The 24,902-nt window shown below is 37.8% G+C and overlaps 1 protein-coding gene across 8 annotated transcripts in view; it reads left to right on the top strand.

The window, feature by feature from the left end:
- The window catches only part of NAV2 (neuron navigator 2), a 332,059-nt gene that overhangs the window by 266,119 nt on the left and 41,038 nt on the right, over nt 1–24,902 (top strand). For 6 of the 8 annotated variants that reach the window (XM_044436703.1, XM_044436702.1, XM_044436705.1 and 3 more), the window contains 8 exons: nt 1,905–1,970; nt 3,591–3,635; nt 6,072–6,232; nt 11,004–11,192; nt 16,461–16,513; nt 17,990–18,013; nt 21,170–21,244; nt 23,996–24,079. In XM_044436703.1, the coding sequence (XP_044292638.1) occupies nt 1,905–1,970; nt 3,591–3,635; nt 6,072–6,232; nt 11,004–11,192; nt 16,461–16,513; nt 17,990–18,013; nt 21,170–21,244; nt 23,996–24,079 (697 nt within the window). The remainder of the gene's footprint in view (nt 1–1,904; nt 1,971–3,590; nt 3,636–6,071; nt 6,233–11,003; nt 11,193–16,460; nt 16,514–17,989; nt 18,014–21,169; nt 21,245–23,995; nt 24,080–24,902) is intronic. The other 2 variants (XM_044436706.1, XM_044436707.1) reach the window with 1 other exon arrangement.

The following is a 24,902-nucleotide window of genomic DNA, read 5'->3' as shown; positions in this document are numbered from 1 at the left end:
ACTGAGGCAAGGCCAAATATTTGATTACTCTAATTGTTATCAACATACTAGTCAATAGGAGGTGTAACATACATATTGACTTAATGTGGGACCTATGAAAAATATGTTTTATTTCCTATTGAGTCACAGCTGAAGACTGCAGCTTGCCTGTCATGTCTATCAGCTAGGTGCATTTTCTGTTCTCCTGTCTCCTACAGAGCCAGTATCACACCAGCATACAATAAATTAAGTTAATGAAATAGTCAAGGTTGTCATTAGGTCTTAGGTAAAGTTTAAGTCAGAAGAGCTGTCAAAGCATAGTTCCTAAGGATGTGAGGTTTGAGTCAGAAAGCATGCGATTAATATCTGATCTCAAGCATAAATTCCTATCTGCTTTAATCTTCCATTTTTCACTTAAGATTTGTGATATTGGCCTGTTGGTAAACTTACATAGTATATGTGAAGTACTTGGAAATACGAGGGGCCAAACTCAACATCAAATACATCAATGCATATAAGGTGCAGGTTTTTAAATAAGCAGATTGCTATTGCATGGAGGTTGATAATGAACAGGATCTGGCCAGACATGGAAATGCATTTTCCTCCTTTGCTTACTGTTATCAGAAAAACAGTTCCTCTGGAGGTAGCATTTGCTTAGTGGGAAAATCCTCATTTGGTACCCTTGTGATAACTAGATTGAGAACAGGAATTTTGTTCAGAAAATCCCACCAAAGAATAGAAAAGGATTAAAATTCCTAACCACACCTGCTTGAATGTCATGAATTTTCAGATCTCCAGCTGATTCAATTGCATTTTAAAATCTGCAACCTCAGTGTGAAGATACGTTTTAACTTCACCCTAAGTACTCTTGTCTGTTGATAGCTGTTGAGCATGTTCTACACACTTACCGCTATTATATTTTTTTCATTCATTATGTAGACTTGTTCATGCAACAAAAATGAACTATATCAATCGTGCTTGCTTGCTATCACTGTTTTGAATTGATGAGTGGATCATGTTAGAAGGGAGGCAGTACGTACTAAAAGAAGGGCAACAGTAGGAAGTACTGGAATCAAACAAATGCACTCTTCCACTTACGAGCAACATTTTGCAGGTTATAGTATGAACATTTCGTTTCGTGCTGCTGCATCTGTGGCCTGCTGTATTACTATTTATTTGTTTAGCGATCTCTCTATTTAATGCTAGCATTGTGCTGAGCATTCTGTAGAACTTAGGTGTGATGTGCTATCTGCCAACACTGGGACTGTGGAATTTGGGTGGCTTGTTGACCTATGTAAAAGCATTTCTGTCAGAGTGCTCTCAGTGGCCCCCTGCCTTCCTTATTTGCCCCCCAAAATGTTTCAGTGCAGTATTCAGGTCTTTGCCAGATCCATTTCAGTTACTGCTTCACCAAATAAATCAGATGGTCCCTCATACCAGCCCACCATCTGATTGTTTTGCTGTTGGAATGATACCTACATGGTAAGGGTCCTGTAGCTTGATAGAGATCTGCTGGGCAGTAGAGCTTCTAACCTCGTTCTTGGAGGTATAGCTGCAATGGGATGACAATCTATCCACGTCTTCAGGATCCCTCTCAGAAAGTGATGGCATCTCATTCAACCCCTTTCTGTTTAGATATGAAACTACAAAGTGAAAACGTTGGAACTGATCCTAAATGCGGCTTCAGAGAAAATCACAGGAGTGTAACCATTCTGAAACAATTTGGAGCTTGTCTGACCTTGCTGTATAACTCACTCCACTGTTAGAATCGTCTTGTTTTCTTTAGCTTTGTAACATAAAACAGCTGTTGAAAGCTCTTAATAGTTTTTTTAAACAGCCTTTTCCCTTTCTTCCTTTTGTGCTAATATTCCTCTCTTTTTTGTTTTGTTTTTGTTTTGTTGTCTTGTTGGACTTTATTCTTCTAGCCCTCTCTCTTCCCCCGCTGCTAGTCCCAAATTCTGCAGAAATACTTTACCCAGGAGACAGGACAGGTAATGCTGTCTCAGGGCAGTAGAATGCACAAGGCCCAAGAGGGCTCATTGTGGCACTTAACAACCCCAAATGTATTGTGTAAGACTGTGCTTATTGAAGACTGTGTGTGTGTGTTTCACTGGGATGTAGAAACTGTCACTCAATGACATGCCAGTGAGAGTCCATTTAACAATGCTGTGCTCACTTTTTCCTTTTCAGAGTGGCATGCAGAAAAACTGGCAAATGTAGCATTTTTCGAGAACCAAAAGACCCCTATTGCAATCTTACAGTTCTACATGCTTACCAATGAATTTAAACTCTCACTAGCATTTCAGCACTCTGGTGGCATGCTGCTTTTCCCCCATGTTGCAGGTTGTATCACCTTTTCTTTTGATCCCCTCTCCCAACATGGCTGAAATACATTTCTAGTTATAAGTTGCTCACCTCAGGTTGGCTTGTGGGAGTCTTGCAGGCTTTATATAATGTGAGTGTATTCCTTTCTGTTGAAAATGAATGCAGGGAAGCAAATATGTATCCAAGTGCATCAGAAGTGTTGTTGTCATCTGTGTTGAGTTCATCTGACACTCGATAGCCCTGTTAGACTTTTCTCAGTGTTACTTGCACTGGCATTGTTTCATTTCACTTGATGGGAGGGCCAGGATATTTCAGCATGGTGAAAACATTTCAACTAGGTTTAAAGGCTAATTACCAAGATAAGAGACAGTATCTGATTTGGCACGAGTGGCCAGCATAGGCAACCTCTAATGCAGCATACGTAATTTGTATAGCACCAGTGCCAAACTGCATATTGCTGTACTTTAAAAAACCAGTATATTTGAACCCTTTAATGATTCATGATATATAGCAAAGATATCAACACACATCAGTCACACTCTTACTAAAGCAAAGTACGTGTACTTTTGGCAGGCCTGCCAAGTGCACAACTTTTGATAATTTATGATTATCAGTCGAATGTGTTAATTTATTAAATTGTGCATGCAGAATATTCAAATATTAAAGTATAGTCACATGTGGTCTGAACCACAGCCTACTTAAATGGCACCTCCACTCCCCTAAGAATGAACAAGTCCAAGTATTTGTTGGTTGGTCATGTAAGCAGTCTTTTTTGCCTTTCAAAATGTGTGTTGATAGATTTTTTCCAATTATTCCCATGTGAAAATAGAAGACCTCCCAGTGTTTCATATTGGAAGTAAGGGACTGTGCTGAATAATAAACCTTAAGCATTTTTTTCAGCATTATCATTGGAGATGGCTACTACCCTCTTATTTTAATGCTCTTTGTGTTCTGAAAGCATTCACGTGAAGCATGCATATGTCATGTTAAAAAGACCTGTCCAGTCACTTTTGTGGAAGTGAAGAAAAGTGCTTATAGCCATTTAAACTGTCTGTGGACTGAAGCCTCAGGGTTAATTTCATTTAGCATGTTCCCTTGTGCATGTTCTGTATAACACAGTCTATACGTGCTTAGACGGTCTTTGCATGTTGCCTTGGCAGGGACTCTTGCTGTTTCTTCCAGTACCATGATGCAGCTGCTTAATGGTATATTCTTCTTTGCAAGCTGATCTTTAATCTTCCCCTTTTGTTCTTCTCTGAAGTACTTTTCTTTTAACTTTTCTACAGTGACCCACATCTTGATAGGAATACTTTGCCTAAGAAAGGACTCAGGTATTGGTGTTTCCGCATAGCATAAGCAGTTTTCCATGTGGTTTTTGGAGCTTGGCTTTGTGTGTCTGTGGCCGTCAGTAGTGCTGGTGGTGGTGGTCTCTGCTTTTGCAGTCAAGTGGCTGCAAGCTCTTCTTCCCTGTCCTTCCTCACCCAGCCTCTTTGAAGCAGGTTGTCACTCCCTTTTCCTGTGCCACATGCTTCTTTTCATCTGATAGCTTCTCCTCTTGAGCAGGGAATGCAACTGTGGCTGGCTGGCTGTCTGGCTCTTCAAAAAGCATCTCACAAATCATCAGTGGGCTTGATTTGCAAGCAATAATTTGCAGCTTTATGGCTGAAGTGGTTAAAGGGTGGTGCTGTTTTCGCAGTGTAACTTCTGAAATGCAGATCAAGAGGAATTTGGAGGTCACTAAAAGTGCAGATTTTGCTCTGTGGTAGTTGGAGCTCTAATTATACTTCACAAAGAAAGAATCAAGCCAATCAAGTGCTCCATAAATGTTTCCTCCAAAAACGCATCATATAATGTAGATGACTTGAGATAAAAAGAAATTACACTGAGAAGAATGCTTCCTTCTATTGATAAAGACGTACTAGATTTATTAACCTAGAGTGCTTCAGATTAAAAAATGCTACACTAATTCCATTAAAATCTTGGGCTAACTTAAGAAAAAATTCAACTCAGACTGGATTGTGCTGCTTTTTATGATAACTAAATTGATGGCTTTAAATTATAGCTGCAATTTATTCTGTGCGATAAGTGCATTGTTCTCTGCAGCAGCTTTGATTGTTTCACTGAGCTGGGTGCTAAACGCATTTTGTAAAACCTGGAAAGGGGAGGCACAGTTATGTGATTGATCTGCATTGTTTTCTGTGTTTGTTAGATGTCTTTAGCTAATAATAAATGCCATTTTAAAACTTTAAAAAAATTGAATGTCTAAGAGGTAGGTACTTGCAATTTGTTCTTTCACATGTCGTACTAAAACCTGAATGCTTCTTTATGGCTCCCACCCTTCACTGATCTATATATATGAATAACTTTAATGTTTTACACCAGAAACTAATACTGGAAATTCAGGGCAGGAAGAAGGTAGTGTTGCCAGCTACCCTCTTTTGCATCCTCGGTTCATCTCGGACTTCACCTAAAGATTAACAAGTGATTATGATAATCACTCTATATATGCACAAAATCCTTATGTGCAAATAAATAGGCCTTCCCTAAAGATACTGAAAAAGAGTTAAAAGGTGTACATAAAGCTTATAAATAAAGCATTTAAATACAATTATTTCTTGTATTTTATGCTTTGTGTTTTCAAGTACAGTTTCTATCTGCCTTTCAAATATCATTAGACCTCAGTTATTCTATTATTTATAAATTCCATCGCCCTTGCAAGCTCAACCAACCTGTATGTGGTTGTTTGTTCCCTGCCTCTCCTCAACTACCCATATTTTCTTCATAACTGCCCTATGAGGTACCAGCTTCTGCATCACAGTGACCTGATTCTTACAACACAACAACCCATAATGGGTAAATTTACCCTTGTGCTGCCAGCCATTATCAAAATGCAGTCTTCAAGGGAGGCTTGGTGTGTTATGTGAGCTCAGCCAGTGGGAGTTGTTTCAGGGCTAAACAACTCTTGCACAAGCCATAGCCTACATAGTCACATTGGCAGCCAGCCTGCACCACAGCTCTTCAAGGGTAAATTAACCCAATGGGCAGTCATGTTGTATGAATTGGAGCAATGGTTTTCTGTTATGAGTGTTTGTGCCCACAAATTTCCCTAAACAGAAAAAAGACACTGATTTCCCTGAGACTGTTAACACTTCTATAGGTAGATGTATGAGTAACTATTTACAAGACAGATGCAATTCTCTAAATTCTAGCCATCTGAAAGCACATCCATGTTCACTTTATTTCCTCTCACACATACTTATGCAAATTGCATTTTGCTTCACTCTGACTTGTTTTTAGGGTCCCCTGAGACCTTTCTTGCCAACAGTTTATTTGGCATTTGTATGATCAGACTATAGCAAATAACATTGCTGAAAAGAAGCACTTCACAGGTTAATAGTCAGTTAACCAGAGACATTTGTAAAATCTTAGCATTGCCTTTAAAAGGAAATCCAGAGCTTTCCTTCTTGTAATGAATGGGTTAGATACAGATTTTGTAGTAATTAGATGACTGGTCATGGCCAGTTTAAGTCCCATTGCTTTCATGGGATCTGCTCTAAGTGTTAGTAACTATGCATATAATCTTACCTGTTCAGAATTGGGAAAGTGTGTAAGACTTAGTTATTCATTCTGTTCATGCAGTCCAGAGTAAAAATGTGTACTCTAGGAGGCAGGAGACTTATTTGAGGTGTTTTGTCTTTTTATTCATTTGGATTTTGGGTAAGCAAAATTCTCCTGCTCAAAAGCTAAAGCAAGTTTTCTTTGTGCAGGTATACTCCATCATCGCAACTTCGTAATCAAGAAGAAGCAAAAGAATGGCTGCGTTCACATTCTGCTGGAGGCCTTCAAGATACTGTTGTCAATTCCCCATTTTCTTCTGGTTCCAGCATCACATCTCCTTCTGGGACTAGATTTAACTTCTCCCAACTTGGTGAGTGAATAATTTGCTTTTCGTAATGGAAACATGGCATGGTGGGATAGCCATTACCCTGGAAGACAGAAACACAATTCAGAGTGATCTTGATAGGCTGGAGTGCTGCACTGAAATCAACAGAATGAAATTTAATGGAAACAAATGCCAAGTTCTGTACCTAGGAAAAAGGACCCAGATGTTCACTTACAAGATGGAGGATACCTGGCTCAACCATACTACAAGCGAGAAGGATTTCAGCATGGTGGTAAATCAAAAGCTGAATATGAACCAACAGTGTGATATGGCTACAAAAAAGCAAATGCTATTTGGGTCTGTATTAAAAGACATATAGCTTCCAGTTCACATGAGGTGCTGTGATTTCTCTCTCTGCAGCACTAGTTGAGTATTGAGTATTGCTTGAGTATTGCTTCCAGTTCTTGGCACTGCACTTGAAGAAGTATGTCGGTAAGCTGGAGGGAGTTATGAGGAGACGTTGAAAGAACTTGACATGTTTAGCCTGGAGAAGAAAAATAGCACTTTTCAGATACTTGAAAGGCTGTTACATGATGAGGGCTAGGATCTGTCTTCTCAGTCATGGCAAAGAACATGACATGGAAAAATGGGCTGAAGTTACAGGAAGCTAGATTCTGGCTGGACATCAGGAAAAGAATTTCCTGACTGTTGCAGCAGTATGGCAGTGGGACCAATTACCTAGGGAGGCATTCAGGAGGCAGTTGGACAGCTGTCTGTCATTGATACTTTAACTTGGAGTGTTGGATTGAGCAGAGCTTTGGACTCTGGCCTTCTAGGCCCCTTTCAACTCTACTATGCTATGATTCTATGAATCTGTGACGTAAAAGTAATAGTACACTTATTTTTCTTCACCATAAATGAAAATCTCTTTGTGATATCTCTGTCTGCACAACTGTCTGCTGATAATATGCTATAATAATCAAATATTTCCCAAAATAAATTATTGGTATTCAGTTTTTTCCTGCATCTTAGTGTGATGCTTTATATACAGTATGCCCATTGTCAAGGATGGAATGTTTAGCAACTCATAAAGCCTTTAAGATAAGTGAAGTGGGTTTATTAATGAGCCATGCACTATTACAGGCAAAAGAATCATGTATTCCTGCTCTTGCAATGATTACTGCTCTTGCTTGATCATAGCTGCTAGCAGCGATAGATACTATTAAACTGATTGTTCATCCATGCTATAAAAGGGCTTTCTGGTTTACAAAACATTAGCAGCTCGTGGCCTAACAGCCATAGCATTCATATTTTGGATTCCTGGACACTGTTGGTTTCCTGTCTTCTATCCTGTTAAAGTTCACCGGAACCACAGCGACAGCTGCTGGCATCTTACTACAGGCTACATCCATTCTTTGCAAATGCCTTATTCCATATAAGTTACTTACAAGTATAATGGGAACACATGTGCATGTTTTCTTTTGTACATTTCAAGTAGCTGGTGTCTCCTTTAAAATGATGTCTTTATTAACAAACTTTATTCTGGTTTTGTTGATTTTTTAAAAGAAATCTGTCATTGGGTTGCAAGCAGTATAAAGAACTACTATGGAAAAGCTAGACATGCACTCATGAACATTGCATATAACAGTTGTGTTGTGTAACTAATAGAAGTGTGCTACATCCATGTCATTCTACTAAACTGAAGCAGTCATTTCATCTAGTAGCTTGTTTTGTGCATTAAAGTAATTGTGACAATACAGTGTCAACCCATAAATAGATATAGTAGTGGATGAGATTGTATCTTTAGCATATCCTGAAATATAAATAAATAATACTCAAAACAGTATCTGATGTGGTGATGGGTTAGGTCAAAGGACATTGCATCAGCATAAACCAGTGCCAGGGCAGCATCATTAGCATCTGCTTGTGAGAAGGGAAAAAGTATCGGTGGCAAATGACTGTTATTCCATTTGTAATAGCTTGGCAAGTGCTAATGATGCAGCATTGGTTTACACTCACTCAATGTCATTAGTGCTAATGCTGCACCACCATTGGATACTACCTTCAGGCTGGATGAACATACTGTACAGTTTGATTTACCCTGGTTAGCATCAATATGCAGACTGCCCTACCTAGATCCTAGATATATGTAGATCCGTTGGAAAACCTCCAGCATTTCATTGACACGAGTACAAACTTTTTAAAAAGCATAGACAATGTAGACTAGGCACTTTTGTCATTTAATTGTTTCATACAAGGTTAGCCTGTGACTGTTACCTCTACAGTGATAACTCATAGGTATGTTTTTTTCTGCAATACTGTAGAATAAAAAAGAAATTTGGAAAAAACATAACTATATTTTGTTAACATTTTTACAGTATTTTGCAACCACTGTTAACTGCCCCAAGAGCTTTAGGTATTGTGTGGTATAGAAATGAAATAAATAATACTAATATTCAGTGACTAACATGGGTAATTGGGATTTTTTCCATTCATCAGTTCATATGCATTCTTTTGTGCTTTACAGGAGGTGTTGAGGAGTGGTATTGTTCACTCATCTTTAAATTCACTTTATTCTTCTTAAAAGTTACTGCTGTAAAGCATAAATTCATGCAGTTATGACCATTCTCAAATAAATAAAATAAGGCCCTTACCAGTATGGTTGATCTCTAGTGACAAAAGTGATAAAAATAAATGGTTGCTTACTTTGCTGGTGTCAAAGAATTGCTGAATTGGTTTCCCCTTAAAAGAATACTGGGATGTGAATGATAGCAACAGAATGGCATGCTGTATTGAGATGACCAAATTTAAGCCCCATCCTGGTGATTCTACTTGATGGCAATCTTAGTTTATCATAATTTAATAATAACATTTGTAATGAACCCTGGAAGTGGGGCTCCTTAGCTCCATGACAGCTTCAGTTCCTGCAGAAATTCCAAATTTCAATCCTTAGACTTTTCAGTTAAAAGAACACATATCACAGTGGAGAATGACTCAGAAAGTTACTGCTCATCAGTATAGACTGCATAGGGCAGATGAATCAACAATGGAGAAGGAACCCTATTGCCTATTCTTTCTCTATTTTTGCTTATTTGGAATCCATGTTACTTTATAGGGATGGAAGAAGGAAGCCAAGCCATTCTTGAGCTACTTGGCATGTATGCTTCTAGTAGGGGCTGCTTTATGTTTCTTTCAAATTCATCGGCTTCAATGAGCACATTCACTAGCCTTACTGGAAAATTGATTCCATTGGATTTGTTGTTAATGCTAAATCTATAGGGTAGTGAGAATAAAGCTTTGATTCCTGAAAATACAGTTAACAACAAATGACATTCATTCTGTGTAGAAATGATCCTTCCGCTTACTTTGGATCAATAGGTTTAGTTTGACAGCAAGCTAATTCCATATCGCCTGGTGATTGATTCCTGTGAGGTTGTATTTGTCTGAAGTAGCTTGCCAACTGAAACTTACTAGATCAGTGTAGACATTCTGCCCAATTTTCTAACTGTAGTTCAGAGATTTGGTGTGCCCTGTGAACTTAGTCTCTCTTTTCTTCCTTGCTTTAGCTTACAATGTTTGTCTCCATTACATTTTTGAAGCTGATTATGCTTTGGGTTGCATCTGCACCGGTGTTTTTCCTAACCTGAGTTAGCTCAAAAGCATGGTTTGCAACCATAATTAAAACAAAGTTTTCAAGTTATGGTTTACTTTTCTCCTAGACATTACTGGAGTTTATGATTCATGAAGAAGTTATGGGTGATAGGGAAAGAATCAGCTTTTGACAGTCAACAAGCTGGCATCTATACAGCTCTTGCTACTAGTATTGGAGCAGAAGGACCTTGGACAGCTCCAAGCTGACACTGTTGCTCCTGCATAGTGTGTAGCCTAACTGAGCCCTTACAGCCTCTCTTTCCTAATACCTAATACCCCCTCTGATGTGAATAGATATATTTAATGTTCTTTTTAATTTAAATTGGTTTTAGGCCAGCTTTAAGGCTAGAACCCCCTCAAGGTAGTGTACAAGATAAATTGGGCTTATAAATGCCATAGGATCTTTTGCAGCTGCCACAGTATTGATATCACAGCCAACTGCCCAGCCCCTAGCAATATGTGGGTGGCTGCATTCTGCACTAGCTGAATTTTTGAAGCCATTTTAAAGGCAGCCCTTTGTAGAGCACATTATAACAATCTAGCTTGGATGTCACCAGAGTGAAAGGGCTGGTTCTTGTGCATGGAGCATTGTATTGTTTCTGGTTATTTCTTCTTGTCGTCTTCATTAGGTGATAGGGTGAAGATCAGGAGGCCCTTAAGATTAGGAGTAGTGATGTTTCACAGGAAGGAAGTGTTCCATCCCCAGGGTATCACTGGATGGGTTCTGAAGATCCAGTTTTGTAGGAAATTTCAGTTGCCTCTGCTTCTGTATACGTGCCTTGGTTGCTGTTCAAAGCTAGGGCTGTAGCATGGGCAGATACAGATGTAACCTATAACCCAACTAACTCCAAAATGAATATGAGAGGAGAATGGCAGAAATCAGGACAAAATGAAGAAGTACGCAAACTAACGTAAAACACGCAAGCCCAAAGTTAGAATAATTTCCCAAGAACTCAGTTTTTATGCTGAAATTAACCTTGTTATGGAAGCTGGGTTTTTTTTTTTTTTTTTTGGGTAATTTGGTTTAGTATGTGTGGCTATCTATTAGGATAGAATTTGCAGAGAGAGATAGGCAGAGATTGAAACCATTTCATGGCAGTAGTGTTGATTTGGTAGATGCATGTGCACAGATTTGCAAATGTTCTTTGTCTGCCTTGCTTTCTAGCAAGCCCTACCACAGCAGCCCAGATGAGCTTGTCAAACCCAACCATGCTGCGGACGCACAGTCTCTCTAATGCGGATGGCCCTTATGATCCCTACAGCGACACCCGGTTCCGGAATAGCTCAATGTCACTGGATGAAAAGAGCAGGACTATGAGCCGTTCTGGATCATTCCGGGATGGCTTTGAAGAAGGTAAGTGAGTGGGAGACCTTTTCTCAAACTTTGGATCAAGTTCCTAGTTGAAATCAGCTAAGGAAAGAACTGCACCTGTATGAAGAAAACATTCAAGCATTAATACAATGTTAATTAATCTAAAACTTCTAACAGTTTAGTTTATTTCAGATATCAGATACTGTGAAATACGCTGTAAAACTCTATTGCTTCTGATTACAGAATGTTCCTTTCTGAATGTGTAAGGACTTGTTTAGTTTCTGTCCTTGCATCTTAAGCCTCCAGTACTTTTTTTACTGCTCCCGTCTTTGATGCTACCTAAATATTAAGAATTCCATGCAGTGCTTTTGACAGCTTCTAACATTTCTTGCCTTTCCTTCCCATTTCAGTTCCAAAAGGTCCAGGTTGTCATTTCATAACTTGAACAGTGTAGAGCATTCCTTTCAAGAGTTTAGGGTTCATACGCATACTGTCAGCTGAATGTAGATTGTGGATATCTGCAGTTATCAATAGTGATTTAATTTGGAGAAGGTTATGACATGCAGGTTTTAGAGGATTTTCCTTTGAAGCAGCACTGATGCCAAGAAACTGGCTGTCTGAATAAAAAGGATGGGTTTTTTTTTTAAAAAAAAATTCAATTAATATCATCACACTAAAGCTAGCTGGCTATTTTGGTTCTATATTCTGGGGTCAAAATTACTGTCCCCATTTATTACTGTTCTTCATTGAGGAAATAAAATAATTAGGGATTGTAATGCAATGAGTTAAGATACAGCTTTTCCCTACATTAGTTCTTGCATTCCATTTTAAAGTATGAAATCTTTAATCTGTACGATTTTTTCTTTGCCCTTTGCTGCATATTACACTAACAGTAAACTTGCTACTTTCATTTATGATAGCATTTAAAACTGTATTAATTCCTTGGCAATCTTTAATAGAAATGAACAACTGTCAACTTACAGAATGAAATAAGTGTTTTATGCCAAGTGTAATATTGGACCCATAGTAATTTAATATGCATGTAAGAGTAACAGCACTATTGGTACTCAGATTTTCAGGCATGTAAATACTTTGGCCTACTAAGAGGTTACAAAATATTCTTGGTATTTGATGAATATAAAATTAAGTTACTTGAGAAAGGATCGTTTAGTTACTTTGGGGTTATAACAATAGCATGGAATTCATTTTCCAGTAAAGGTCACTTTAAAGACAGTTGGAAATACCTTCAACAAATGTATTTTCAAGTTACAGGAATAAATTTCAAAGAATAGAATGTATTGCCAGAATAGACTTGCTATTAGAATGAATAACTTGATTATGTTGTGTTACTGAATCCATGAAATACAATATTACAATAGTTTCATTCAGTTCAGTGGAGGTAATTATTATATTTTAATTTTAAATTTATTTACAATACATATAATCAATAAAATTTATGACTGCAGTAAACGAAGTTCTTTGGTTTGCTTGCAGTAAAAACAAAAAGAAGTAAAATACAAACACGACATCTTAAGCAAAATAAAGCCAGTAATGGTTTAAAAATAACAAGAACTATACATTAGTGCAAAGACATTAAAAAGCAATATAAGTCTCTAAGGATGCAGAAACTCAGAAAACAAAAAGATTTTCATGTGGTGTCCAGACGACCATCCTGTTGGTGCACCTATGCAAGCATGGCATTCCATAAGTGGCGTGCCACTATTGAAAAGGCCCTCTCTTAGTAGCTGCATGCCACATTTGATTTGGTGGGGATACCAAAAGGAGAGTCTTAAAAGGAGATCTTAAAGTCTGGATAGGTATATATGGGAGAAAGTAATACTTCAGGTAAATTCCTTCAGACTATTTAATACATGGTTATGCCTGTCTCTAGGCATTAATATCACTGCAGGAAATGCATAGTTTACATGATTCTGTGAAGGAACTAGGCAAGTATGGATGTTACAGACATGGAGACCCTCCACTAGAAAGGGAACTGTTCCAGTCAGGACAGTGTTCCATTGGATAAAACCCGATGTGCATGCATATCTCTCCTTCAGACTGATGGCAGTCATAAACTGGCTAGAGGACATGACCGACATGCTCACTGGTGTCTAAGCCAGTGCCGTCTGCCAAGAGAACAGGCTACTGTGAGGTTAAACTTCCTACTTCCTAGGAAGAACATTGTGGAAAATGGGAGACCAGCACAACTCCATCCATTGGCAAAGATGGAGCAGATGCAGGAAGTGTCCTTGCCCCCTGCCTACTAGAAAGAACACTTTGTCTCAATCAGCAGTTGCCCTGGGACTGCAGAACTAAAAAGAACTGTACTCTGAGCCTTTCTATCAGTCAGGGGGCTAAGGGTTGAGCATAAACAGTTATAAGCTCCTTGAGTTATGATTCAGTTGAAAGCTGGCATATCAGTCTTCTAAATAAACTTATTTAATGTGCAGGTACTCAAACAGGACTAAATATGGGTCCTGATCTAGCAATCTAGGCATTTATGTAGAATTTGTCCAGCTCCCAAGTTAAAGAACCTTCATGAGAAACTGCACTGCTGGACTTGCTGAGGACTTTCTTTCTGTCTTTCTGAGCTTTCTGGCCCACTCCTTAGCCAAAATGGGTGTCTGGGCAAGTTGCAAAGTATTCCATCAGGGCCCCCTGCAGAACAGCAGGCAACGGGGAGGGAAAAGTAAGCAACTTTAATCAAACCCTCGCCCATCACAGTGCTAGTAGCTGACACTTTTCCTACTCTCTTCCTGCCTTTCGCATGCATTTTGTCATTTGTGCATGGAAAGGTCAAAGTAGGGCTATGAGATATAAAAATGCTGTTTTTAACATCATATGTAAAATAAAAACCTATCCTAATTTTTAAAATAGAAATTTTCAATATATGCCAAACTAGACCATGGCATGTAATACTGGTGTGCATTTACTGCAAACTCAGATACATGCAACTTTGCTACCTGCTTGATGAACTTGCTTGACGTGTGTGGCAGCTGGCCCTTTCTGCTTGAAGCCTGTACCTTCTGAGAATGAACAGAATTCCAGGAAGAGATTCTTGCTTGCTTGCTTTGGCTTTGGGTGGTATAAAAATGAAAACAATACTAATAACAGTAGCTTTAATTTGGTTCCTCATGCCAGTCCTCATACCGTAAAATGCTGATTTGCCAGTATAGTAATAACAATTAGTAACAACAACAGCAGTAATAATAATGCTGTTGTCTTTCTGGTAACATTTAGAAAAATATATAGTGGTGTTCATTTCTTTGGTCCTGATCCCATTGATTTACTGTCCCTTGCAAGGGTGGAAAAATGCCACAGAGAATGATAAATTGGTTTACATTTTAATGATTTTTATTGTACACGTTTCTGAAAGTTTTTTTTCCTGGAAAAAAATTGATTATAAAAAGCTATAAATAAATGTGATATCAATCTTTTTCATTCCCTTTTTGATAGGAGTTAAGGTCAGCCACAGTTGTGTAATTTCTCTCCCCATAACACTTAACCCAGTGATACCTGGGATAAAATACATTCATTTTTATAAATGTTGGCATCAAAACAATTTTAATATGAAGTTGTGCTAATACATATCAGTTGCCCATTGAAATATACCATTCTTAAATTAACAATTTCCTCTGAATTTTTGGATTGAAATCAGAGTTTAAACAGCTGTTTTTGTGAAGTTAAATGAAGATAGATACATGAGATGTACTGATCTTTCCTAAAGAATTCCTAAATTGCACATTCCTCCACCTCCTGATGGCATAGGAAAATGCCAGGCTAATTTTCTTTTCTTTTTTGTTTATTAGCTTTTCTAGATGGTGATGTCGGTAATGATTGAGTGCTGAAAACATGTATTTATATTGAATTGTTGTGGAAAATCCAGATGCCTTCCTCAAAGGAATTCCATTTTGTTTCATGCTTTATTATTGCTTTAAGATGTAATATTCTATTGACTATCACTTTGGTGCCTTTTTGATGGAGAGGCAATAGATAGATGTACAAGTAAACAAATATTGCAGAAACCTTGTTTTGCAACAGCCGTTCTGGCTCAGAGCTGAAATGGCAGTCTGTTAAAGTGCAGACCTCTGGAGGGAACCTTACCCATGGTGCTGTCTGTCTGAAAAAGGGTCCTGCTTGATATCCTAAACTCCAGTCGACTGTGGTACATGCTAGCCAGCATTTTAAAGATTCAAGCTGTGGCTACAGCTTATGACATCCATATCCAAGAGTGGTGGATTGTGCATGAGGTAAACAATACCTGCACAACCTAATTCTGTCAGGTTCAGAATAAGCAATAAGCTGCCATCATGGCTTGAATTTTCAAGATGGCATCCGTGGTGGCATGGCTTCTTACATCGATTTTCAGATCTGTGCCATACGTTGTCTCTCATCCATTTATTGTAAAGACAGTGGAGGTGGGTAGGAAAACCAATGAGTAGGGGCTTGTCCATTGCCTCATTAGGGATACTTCCTTTACCTCACTGACAAATGTAGTTATAAAATGGTCTAAGCAGTAAAGTATAACAACAAAGTTTTGCTGGAGAAGAGAACATGTATTTTCAATTGCTGATATATACATGTTTCAGGCACTTTCATTTGGCGTACTGTAAATTTGTTGCATACTCTTAGTATTAAAAACAACGTTATTTTTAAAGCAAAGCAACGTTATTTTTAAAGCAAAGCATGTATATTAAACCAGTTGAAAAATCTTATTTTATACACAGGGAATATTTTTCAATTTTTTAATCCCCTCAAAGGATTATCCAAATATATTTCAGGTTTTTCTTTTACACTGCTATCTTGAAAATTAAATAAGTCTTTACCTATATTATTCACACCAAACTATTCCGTCTTCTTTACTTATGAAATCTTTTAACTCACTTTTGCTGTTTATGCTTCAGGCCAACCATATGGTGAAGCTGGACTGGTCAGTTTAACATTTACTTTGTCTGCTTCTCGTCATCTTCTGTTTCCTTTTTCATGCACTATCATAACTTTGTAATGTTTGAAACATAACAGGCAGGCAATGTTTACATCCAAATAATGATTAAAAAAACTTTATTTGAGACCATTTGGGGGAATGTTTTGTATAATGCTTCCATTTATTTCAGCTTACTTCTTGATACTTCTGCAAAGATTTCTTTTGTGTAAATATGTTTATGACTGCTGATGTCATGTTTTGGAAAGGCTGCTGATGCATTGTTAGCCCTCCACCCACAAAAGCATTCCAAGTGAATAATCTGTCCTTACTATGTCATATGCACAGGCAATCAGATGAGTCATTCGTTTGCTTTCTGTTTCCTTTAGTGCATGGGTCTTCCCTCTCTCTGGTGTCAAGCACATCCTCCATTTATTCAACGGTGAGTGCCACAAAATAGAAGTTGTTGGTCTGAATGCTCAGAATGGGGCACAGTCCCTGAAATTTTAACCACCCTGCAGCCACACTAAAACCAAACAAACTTCTGTGTCATTTGTTTTCTCAAGACCTATTGATTTCTATGGGACAGGCAGAGCAATCTTTGGAGTCAAGCGAGGGAGAAGTCCTTTCAGCCAAACTACCAATGCCGAACCTCTGCCAGTCTCACACTAACACATTGTATATTTGTGTGCACACTTGCTTGTGTGGAGGTATTTTTCCTTTTATGCCTTTCTTTTTGGCCCCTGTGGGTGTGTGTTTGCATTAAGAAGGAAATGGAATATGTCAGCTCCAGTGCTAGCATATTTTGCCCCCACTTCTAGGAGCATGTCAGTGTAACAGGAGAACTTTGGATCCAGTTGATCCAAACTCTACCCTGACCTGCACCTCTGGAGCAGCTCCTTTCCTCTCTCTCGACCTTTGACAAAGGAGGAAGGGTCCCTTTTCAGCACCACTGTGGGGAGGCTGCCCCATCCCGCCTGAGAAGAGCTAGCTTCAGTATATCCTGGGACTCCCAGGGACTGCTGGTTGCACCATTAAGTGTACAAAATGATCTGATTTTTCTGATTTATTCTGAACAATGTAACTTCACTTCAAATTCAGTTTTACTTAAAGAAAACTGGATACAATTAACTTACGGAAAATACTTTTAGGTGAGGTGTGCTCTTGGCCAACATGGTTGTAGCAGATCTGAACAATTTGTGACCTGTCCAGCAAAATGAAAGCCATTAGGAGCTTTTATAGACTTACTACTTTTTACTGCTTTCCTGGGACTAGAAAGACCAGGGCAGAGAGTAACCCATCATCCAGTAAGCCAGCAAATTTTGTCAGTGGGCTGCAAGTCCTAAGTTTTTCAGGAATTGATCTAAAAGGAATTGCTCACTGGGTAGGACAGGAAATAACAAGTTAAAGCTGTAGTAGATGAAAACTTCATGTATGAGAAAACTTTTTAATGCTGCTTCTTTATGGAGTGTTTTCCTTGTACCTACCACACACTTTCACTTCACAGAATGGGGTTAAAAGAATGTATATTATTATTCATATTTTTCTTTTCTTTTCCCATAGTAATAACTGCACTTATTCATTGTTTATTAAACATGGAACATTATGAGAATAATTGTGTGACTTGGGCTGAAAACTGGAGGCCACTTATATGATTGAAAATACAACTAAACTCAGTGGGACTTGCTGCTAGTAGACTGATTGGCATGACTGACTGGGAAGTGCTGGGAGACATACAACTTTTTCTGGCTTAAATATGTAGGATTATGAAACTTAAATTGATTAAATGTAAGCAGCCTACTTGAGTAAGTTGATATATCTGCACAGATGTCAGTATGCCCAAAATCGAAACTAATCCCATTTTAATTTTTATTTTAATATATTTTTCATATGAGCACATTTTATTCTTTTTTTCCAGCCTGAAGAAAAATGTCAATCAGAGGTAAGGAAGAATTCAGTTCCCTTAATACTGTTAATCATTCTGCTTTTTAGTGGTTGGCACTTTTTAATATTTGGAATTTTACAGGGGATACTAGACTTTTGTAAAACCAATGCTCTACAGAATTCTCCCTTCTGTACGTGCTTTTCCCACATATGCAAATCCTTCCAGCCTACCCCATCAGCTGACCCCATATCCAAAGCAGTACAACTGGGAGGCATGCATGCACCCCATGATATATATGGGTGAACCCAGATATTCTTACATATGTATGTTCATTGGTGTTAACCCTGCCACATTGCTATATTTTGTTGCCCTTGAGTTACATTAAATGTTGGGACTCAGAAAGCTGATCCTCAATTGGGTTCCTGCAATTAATTGTGTACCTTAGAACTGTCTTTTTGCAAAAGCATTGCTTTCTATCACCTTTTCCCAGTTGGAGGCTTAATTTTTAAAGCCATCGTATGTTTAAATATACGTCCTTTCAGCATGTTAGAGTAAAATGTACTGAAGTGCCTGACCGAGCTGGTATCCTAAGTTGCCAATAGACGTTTGGGAAATCACATTTAGTAATTTAATCCATCTGTTGAAGTCTAAACTTTTGGTTCAGTGGAAAGAATAGTGGGAAAGACTAAAAAAACCCCTCTTCAAGTTTAAGCTAGTATTTCAGTCATGGTAAAATAATTCCCACAAGAATCACTAGGTATAAGAGGCCTTGTTTCAGTTAAGTACTAAATACTTTTTAAATTTATTTTTAAGTATGCACTACAAAAACCCGCTGCACCACTAAAGAAAAAAAATGTTAAAACATTACAATTTTCAAATAAAATGTAAAAAGAGCTGTAGCACTAGTTGCAATATATATAATAGAACTTAACTACCAGTATTAAACATTACAATAAAGGCACCCCAAATATAAATATATAATTGTAGGTTTCACCTAAAGGCCAGCCATTCAAAAACTGAAAGTTTAATTAAATTCTCCACCAGTTCTTTTATGGCAGGCAGTCATTTATCCTTCTGATGTCATATTAGTCTTTTAACTGTCAAAGGAGTGAAAAAAACGTGTTAAATTCCAAGAGATGGGTAAGTAATTCAAAAAAACACGTGTCCCTAAATATTAAAGAAGTTTCCATCACAAGATTTATCTGAATTATTATGTCAAATGGAAGCTGCCAGTGGGCATTGCCAATACAAATGGATAAAATACAAATGGGTTAGATGTAATATACCTCCAGCTTTTGGCAGATTTAATTAAGCCCCTGTAAAAGAGACATCATGGCATCTCATATACTTGAAACAACATTTTTTGCTGAATTAAGCATAGCCCAAGATCCATGACCTTTTGCCTAATTAATAATAATGAAACACTCGATTGGACAAGATGGGGTGATCCAATTCATTATTCAACTCTTGGTTGGGTCCTTGTGTACCATATTTATCCCCCAATAATAAATGAAATGTTACTGCTACATGAATTGTAGCCAGTGTAGCTCTTCAGCCTCAGTCAATACTTCCAGAAATACAAGCAGCTGTGAAACTGAAATGCAGCAGAATCAATCTAAATTCTAACAAATGTTTCAATTGCATATAATGCCATGTAGCTGTAGCTGACAATTCATACTTAGCATGAAAAGTGGAAAACTGCTAAAAAAAAAAAATCAGGACAGATAAACGGATCTAAAGTTAAAATCAGTGTGTCTGTTTTTAGTATTATTATTATTATTATTATTATTATTATTATTATTATTATATTTCTATGCCGCCCCTTGCCAAAACCTCGGGGCGGCTTACAGCATGATAAAATACATTGAAATACAATAGTACATAATAAATTACCATTAAATATAAAAATACAAAAAATACATTGATTTACAAATACAAAATTAAAATTATCAGTATGAAATAAAAATATAGGAGGAGAAAGAGAAGGAAGAAGAAGTTGCCCAGGCCAGATCATATGTTTTAACAATTGAAATGATGTTTAAATAAAAAGGTCTTTACCTGGCGCCCACCAAACACTCTCTTGCCAGTTTTTAAATCTGGGTTTACCCATAAAGCTAATTTTGTGTGTGAAAATATTTCAAACTACAAATGAAAATATGTGCCACTTTGGCTGTCACAACCAGAAGGGACACACTATCTGAGAAAAGGTCAGGGAAGCCAAATCCAGCTCTTCAGTTAGAACTTACATTCTTTTCAAGGGTATTCATGTTAGAGTGGAGACCAATCACATTTACAAAACCTTATGCTTCTTGGGGAATTTTTGCAAGATCTAAATCAAGTTATACCATGTAAAATGTAAAACAAGCTGAGGTACTACATTCATTTTAAGTGTATTTAACCTACCTAGATGTAACTTTATAGATGCCCACCTATAAATATCCCTTGAGACCACATTAATCAACTTACTCAAATTAAACTTAATCATTTATGATGGGTCTCTTGGGCAAATATTCTGTGATAAGTAATAAAATTAGCATAAAGTGTAAATTGCTAGTTAGATAACACACTGTGTTATCCAATAGACATGCGTTGCAAATTTGACCAATTAATATAGTCAGATAAATATTCAAATTTGGTAAACATCTCCATTAAAGGCAGTATGGATGCCTAGATTTCCAAAATAAACAATACACATTCATCAGGATACTAAATAAGTTTATGTTCTAACATATTGCATACCAATTCAAGAGAGTCTCTGTGTATTGAACTGTATAAAATGAAGTAAATAAATAAATCCATGAACATTAGGATTTTGTTGAATAGCGCATGCCAGGCATTCCAAATACATCTCGACTATCAATGGGGAAAGAAGACATCCCTTCCTATACCACTCTCAAGTAAGTCAGACAAGATTCCATTGGTCCTAACTCTTGTTCTGGGAGTTTCGTATGAAAATTGAGTGATTCATACAACAAAAGGTATAAATCTTGCTAGGTGACTTGTGCCAGATACTTTTACTGTCAATAGTGGTAGCTCTCCGAACTTGAACTGTTTCAAGTGTGTCTCTTCTAATTTAGTTCAGAAGTTACTTATGGTTTACATATATTTCTCCAAAGCAGCTGCTTATAAATGATGGCACTTCCTCACTTTTTAATTTTAGATTACTTGATCTCGATTAGCATTTTGTAAACAATAATATTTTGAATATTTTAGATACGCAAGCTAAGGAGGGAGTTGGATGCATCCCAAGAAAAGGTTTCAGCACTAACAACACAATTGACTGCCAACGTGAGTACAATGTACATAGAGAAGAACTTATCACAGATGGCACGGAGTGATCTGAATTAGAAGAAGAGTTTCAGAAATAGTTTTGAACTAGAAATAAATGGAAATACTCTTATTTCTTCCGGGTGCTGGAGCTCCACAGCACTCATGGAGCTCCTTGACTTTCAGACTTCATTTTAATGGAAGAAAATAGATGCTACATCCATTCTTTTGTGTGTGTGGATTATCTGCTTCTATTGAAATGAATGGAAGATAGCCTATACTAGCAAGGCATATGATTATTTGTGCATGGGTCCCTAAGTGTGCATGGGTCCCTTAGAGCATAGAACTGTGGAGCAGTTCTGAAGATATGCTAGCAGCCAACTTGTACAAAATCCCTTGCTCACATCAGTTTTCTTTTTTGCAAAAGGAAAGCTAAAGTTCCATATGAGTAGTTGGACTGTGTTATCAGATTTTGGAGCAAGTCGTCTGCTGGTGTACCATAACAAACTGGCACCATGTTTTGTTTTGTTTTATTTTTGTTTTGTTTAATATTAATGGCATTCCTTCTAATTATGATCTTGGATAGTTGAATGTCTACTGTTGGATGTAAAATAGGGCCACACTGTTTCTGAGTATTTGGGGGTCTCCCTAAGGACTTGGAGGTATAGAGGTTTATAATTCAATATATATCTGAATAAAATGCTTAGAGGAAACATGTGGCATAAGGGAGAGTTCCAGCTCTGTGTTTTTCCACATTAGTTGAGGAAGAGCAGTATATCCTCTATCCATGGAGATTATTTATGTGAATGAGAAAGGTGAATATGCAGTTTTACCTATTTAGAGAATGCCTAAATAGGCATATTGAGTGTGTAGAAATATAGGGGAAGAAATATCCAAAGAAATCAGAAAACAGACGAGATCCGAGTCCCTGGATACTGCCAGATGGAGAGCATTTAGTGCTCTTATGGTGTACAGCTATCCCAACTAATTCTCTTTAGTGAATTTTCTGCAGTAAAAAAGACAGAATAAGGGAAAGTTACTGCTAGAAGATGGTGCTGATTTGAATTGTTGTGAAATCCTGTCGTTTAGTCTATGGTTAAGTAATTTTTAAGACTAAGATATTAAGATTTCAGTGTAAAATACTCATTCCACACAAAAGCACCTGAAAGATAGCAGGGTTGGAAAATTGGCTTGCTCAGTTCCTTCAGCAAGTATCTTAGAAGTATTAAGAGGAGGATATAAAACTCCCACTCTGTTGCTGTAAAATGCTTACATTTGAGCCTGGCAACTCTAACCCAGCATTTCCCAACCTGTTGCCCTTCAAATGTGTTGGTGGGTCTGTGCAGAGGAATTAGAGTCCAACTCATTTAGAGGATGCCAAGTTAGAGAAGGCTGCTCTATCCCAGAGGCTTCGGCGAATGGGGCGGCATAGAAATTTTCTAAATAAATAAAATAATAGAACAAGCCTGAAGGAGAACTGTGTTTCAACCCTTCTCCATTCCCCTGCTAGAAAGGCCTGAAAACCACTTCAAATTCCTCTTGGGAGATGTTCTTCACTATTGCATTGCCAGTCCCACTTGGATTTGGCATATTGGTCAACTGGTTTTGTCAGGTTTACCTAACAGGTCTGTTAGGTTGCTGAATGATAAAGTCTTAATTTGTGCTTGCTGCCTTTTGCAATATAAAATAATTTATTTCCAGTCCCTCCTCTTTCCCTTCAATTATTGGCCACTGTGCTGAGATTACAAGTCAAATTTTACTAAGAAGGCCTTCTACAACTTGAAAGCCAGTCAAAGCCATTTAGTTTGTATTCATATGTGCGCACGTAAATGGATTGTGTTACCATGGAAGAACTGTCAAACAGCAAGTACTGCTACCTTTGTGGACTGATTTTACACCAGCTATCTCAAAATAACAAGGAGAATTGCCTTAACTGGCGCTATAAAGTTTATTTTTTCCCCTTAAAAAATCTCTGTTCCTTCCTCTCTCCCCATTCATTCCAGTATTTGCACTGAAAGTATTTGCTAGTGCTTGAAATAGCTGGTACAACTTTTCAAACGGGAATCATTTACTCCAGTATTTTTTAAATAAACATTTCAGCTTTATGCTACATGTAGTCATTGCTGAGCTTGTTTTATTTTCTGCCATTTTTCTCACAAGCATAAAGCTGGCTTGTTTTTACAAGGGGCAGAGGGGGTAAGAGCCTCATATCCCAGTGTTATCATACTCCTCATGGTTGTTTTCACGGTGAATGTGAGAATGGTTACTGAGGATAAGGCAACTATGTGCTGATGGTGAGCAATGCTGGGGTGGTTGCATAAGACTTTCCTGTACCAGCCAGACATCGGGAAAAGATCTGTGATCCTTTCCCCTTGGCGTGTTTCTAAAGCAGCCACCCTAAACGTGCTTACTGTGGATAAACATACCTGGGATCAGTGGAGTGCCCAGGACTGCAGCTGTGCAACAAAATAACACAGCTGGAATTGATTGAAGCCCTGGCCTCAGCTCTGTGCCCAGGACTGGAAGTTTGTAATACTCTGTGTCCTCAATATTGCTGTAACAAAGCACTAGTAACATCGATGCTTCTGCATCCATTTAGTTCTATGGTTTTGTGATCCCGGGAATGCTGGACTTCCCAGGGTTCAACTACCTGCTTGCAGAGGAAAGCTTTAACACAGTGTAGCCATTTGTGGATTATTCCCTGTATGTTGCATAATATTTTTGAAAGTCTTCAGAGGACATATAATTGTTATAATGTGCTTTAACTTATAGGCTCACCTTGTAGCAGCATTTGAACAGAGCCTAGGAAACATGACCATCAGACTGCAAAGCCTTACCATGACTGCAGAACAGAAGGCAAGTTCAAAGTTTGCTTGTACAGTCATGAATGCAAAACCTAAAAATAACCTTTTGAAATTGACAGTGAACTGCGTCTGTGGTACCAGGTTGCAGAATGAAATAAAACTATTCCAAGTGCAGATCAGTATATCAGTATTGTGCTGCTCTTGTGTCAGTGGGAAAGAGAAAAAGAGGTGTTCACCCATTTATATCTGCACTTAAATATCAATTCCCTAAGTTGTTTGGAGTTCATGCTTTAAGTATGACATTTATCTGATCCCTTTCTTCTTTTCCACGTGTCAGTGCCTGTATACATTAGAAAAGTTGCAAAGATAGATTGGGCAGTGACCCAAAGCTTTATTTATTTTTTTATGGAAATTGTATCCCAGTCTTCCTCCAGAGCAGGTGGTTCCCAGGTCGTGTCTCACTCAGAAAGTTTACAAGATCAGACCTGCTTACTTTCAGCAGCAGAACAACTAACTATCTTCAGGCCATATTCTGGACTGATAATGTATTACACTGCCGTATTTTTTTACTGTTAGTACTCTTTTATTTCAAGCACTTTATGCTGTTTATGAAATACATCTAATGACAAATAATATCTTCTCTGGAAATGTCATCTGGTACTCAGCTACTGGACAACTTAAATTAGTAGTATTTCCACAAAACTGCAGTACCACAGTATCTGATGCTTAAACTAAGAAGTAATGGAAGTAATGCAGACTTGACTACCTGCATGTTTGAGCTATTAGAACATTTCAGTTTATTTCAGTTGTGGTAAGGCTTCAAAATCACAACCATTTGTAGGCCACTGGTCTATTTGCAGTAAGGTAGAATTCTT

This window comes from Varanus komodoensis, unplaced genomic scaffold (assembly GCF_004798865.1).
Source record: "Varanus komodoensis strain SLA01 unplaced genomic scaffold, ASM479886v1 scaffold3, whole genome shotgun sequence".
Taxonomy (NCBI): Eukaryota; Metazoa; Chordata; class Lepidosauria; order Squamata; family Varanidae; genus Varanus; species Varanus komodoensis.
The sequence above is the reverse complement of the archived record's forward strand: the minus strand, read 5'-3'. Positions and strand labels throughout refer to the sequence as shown.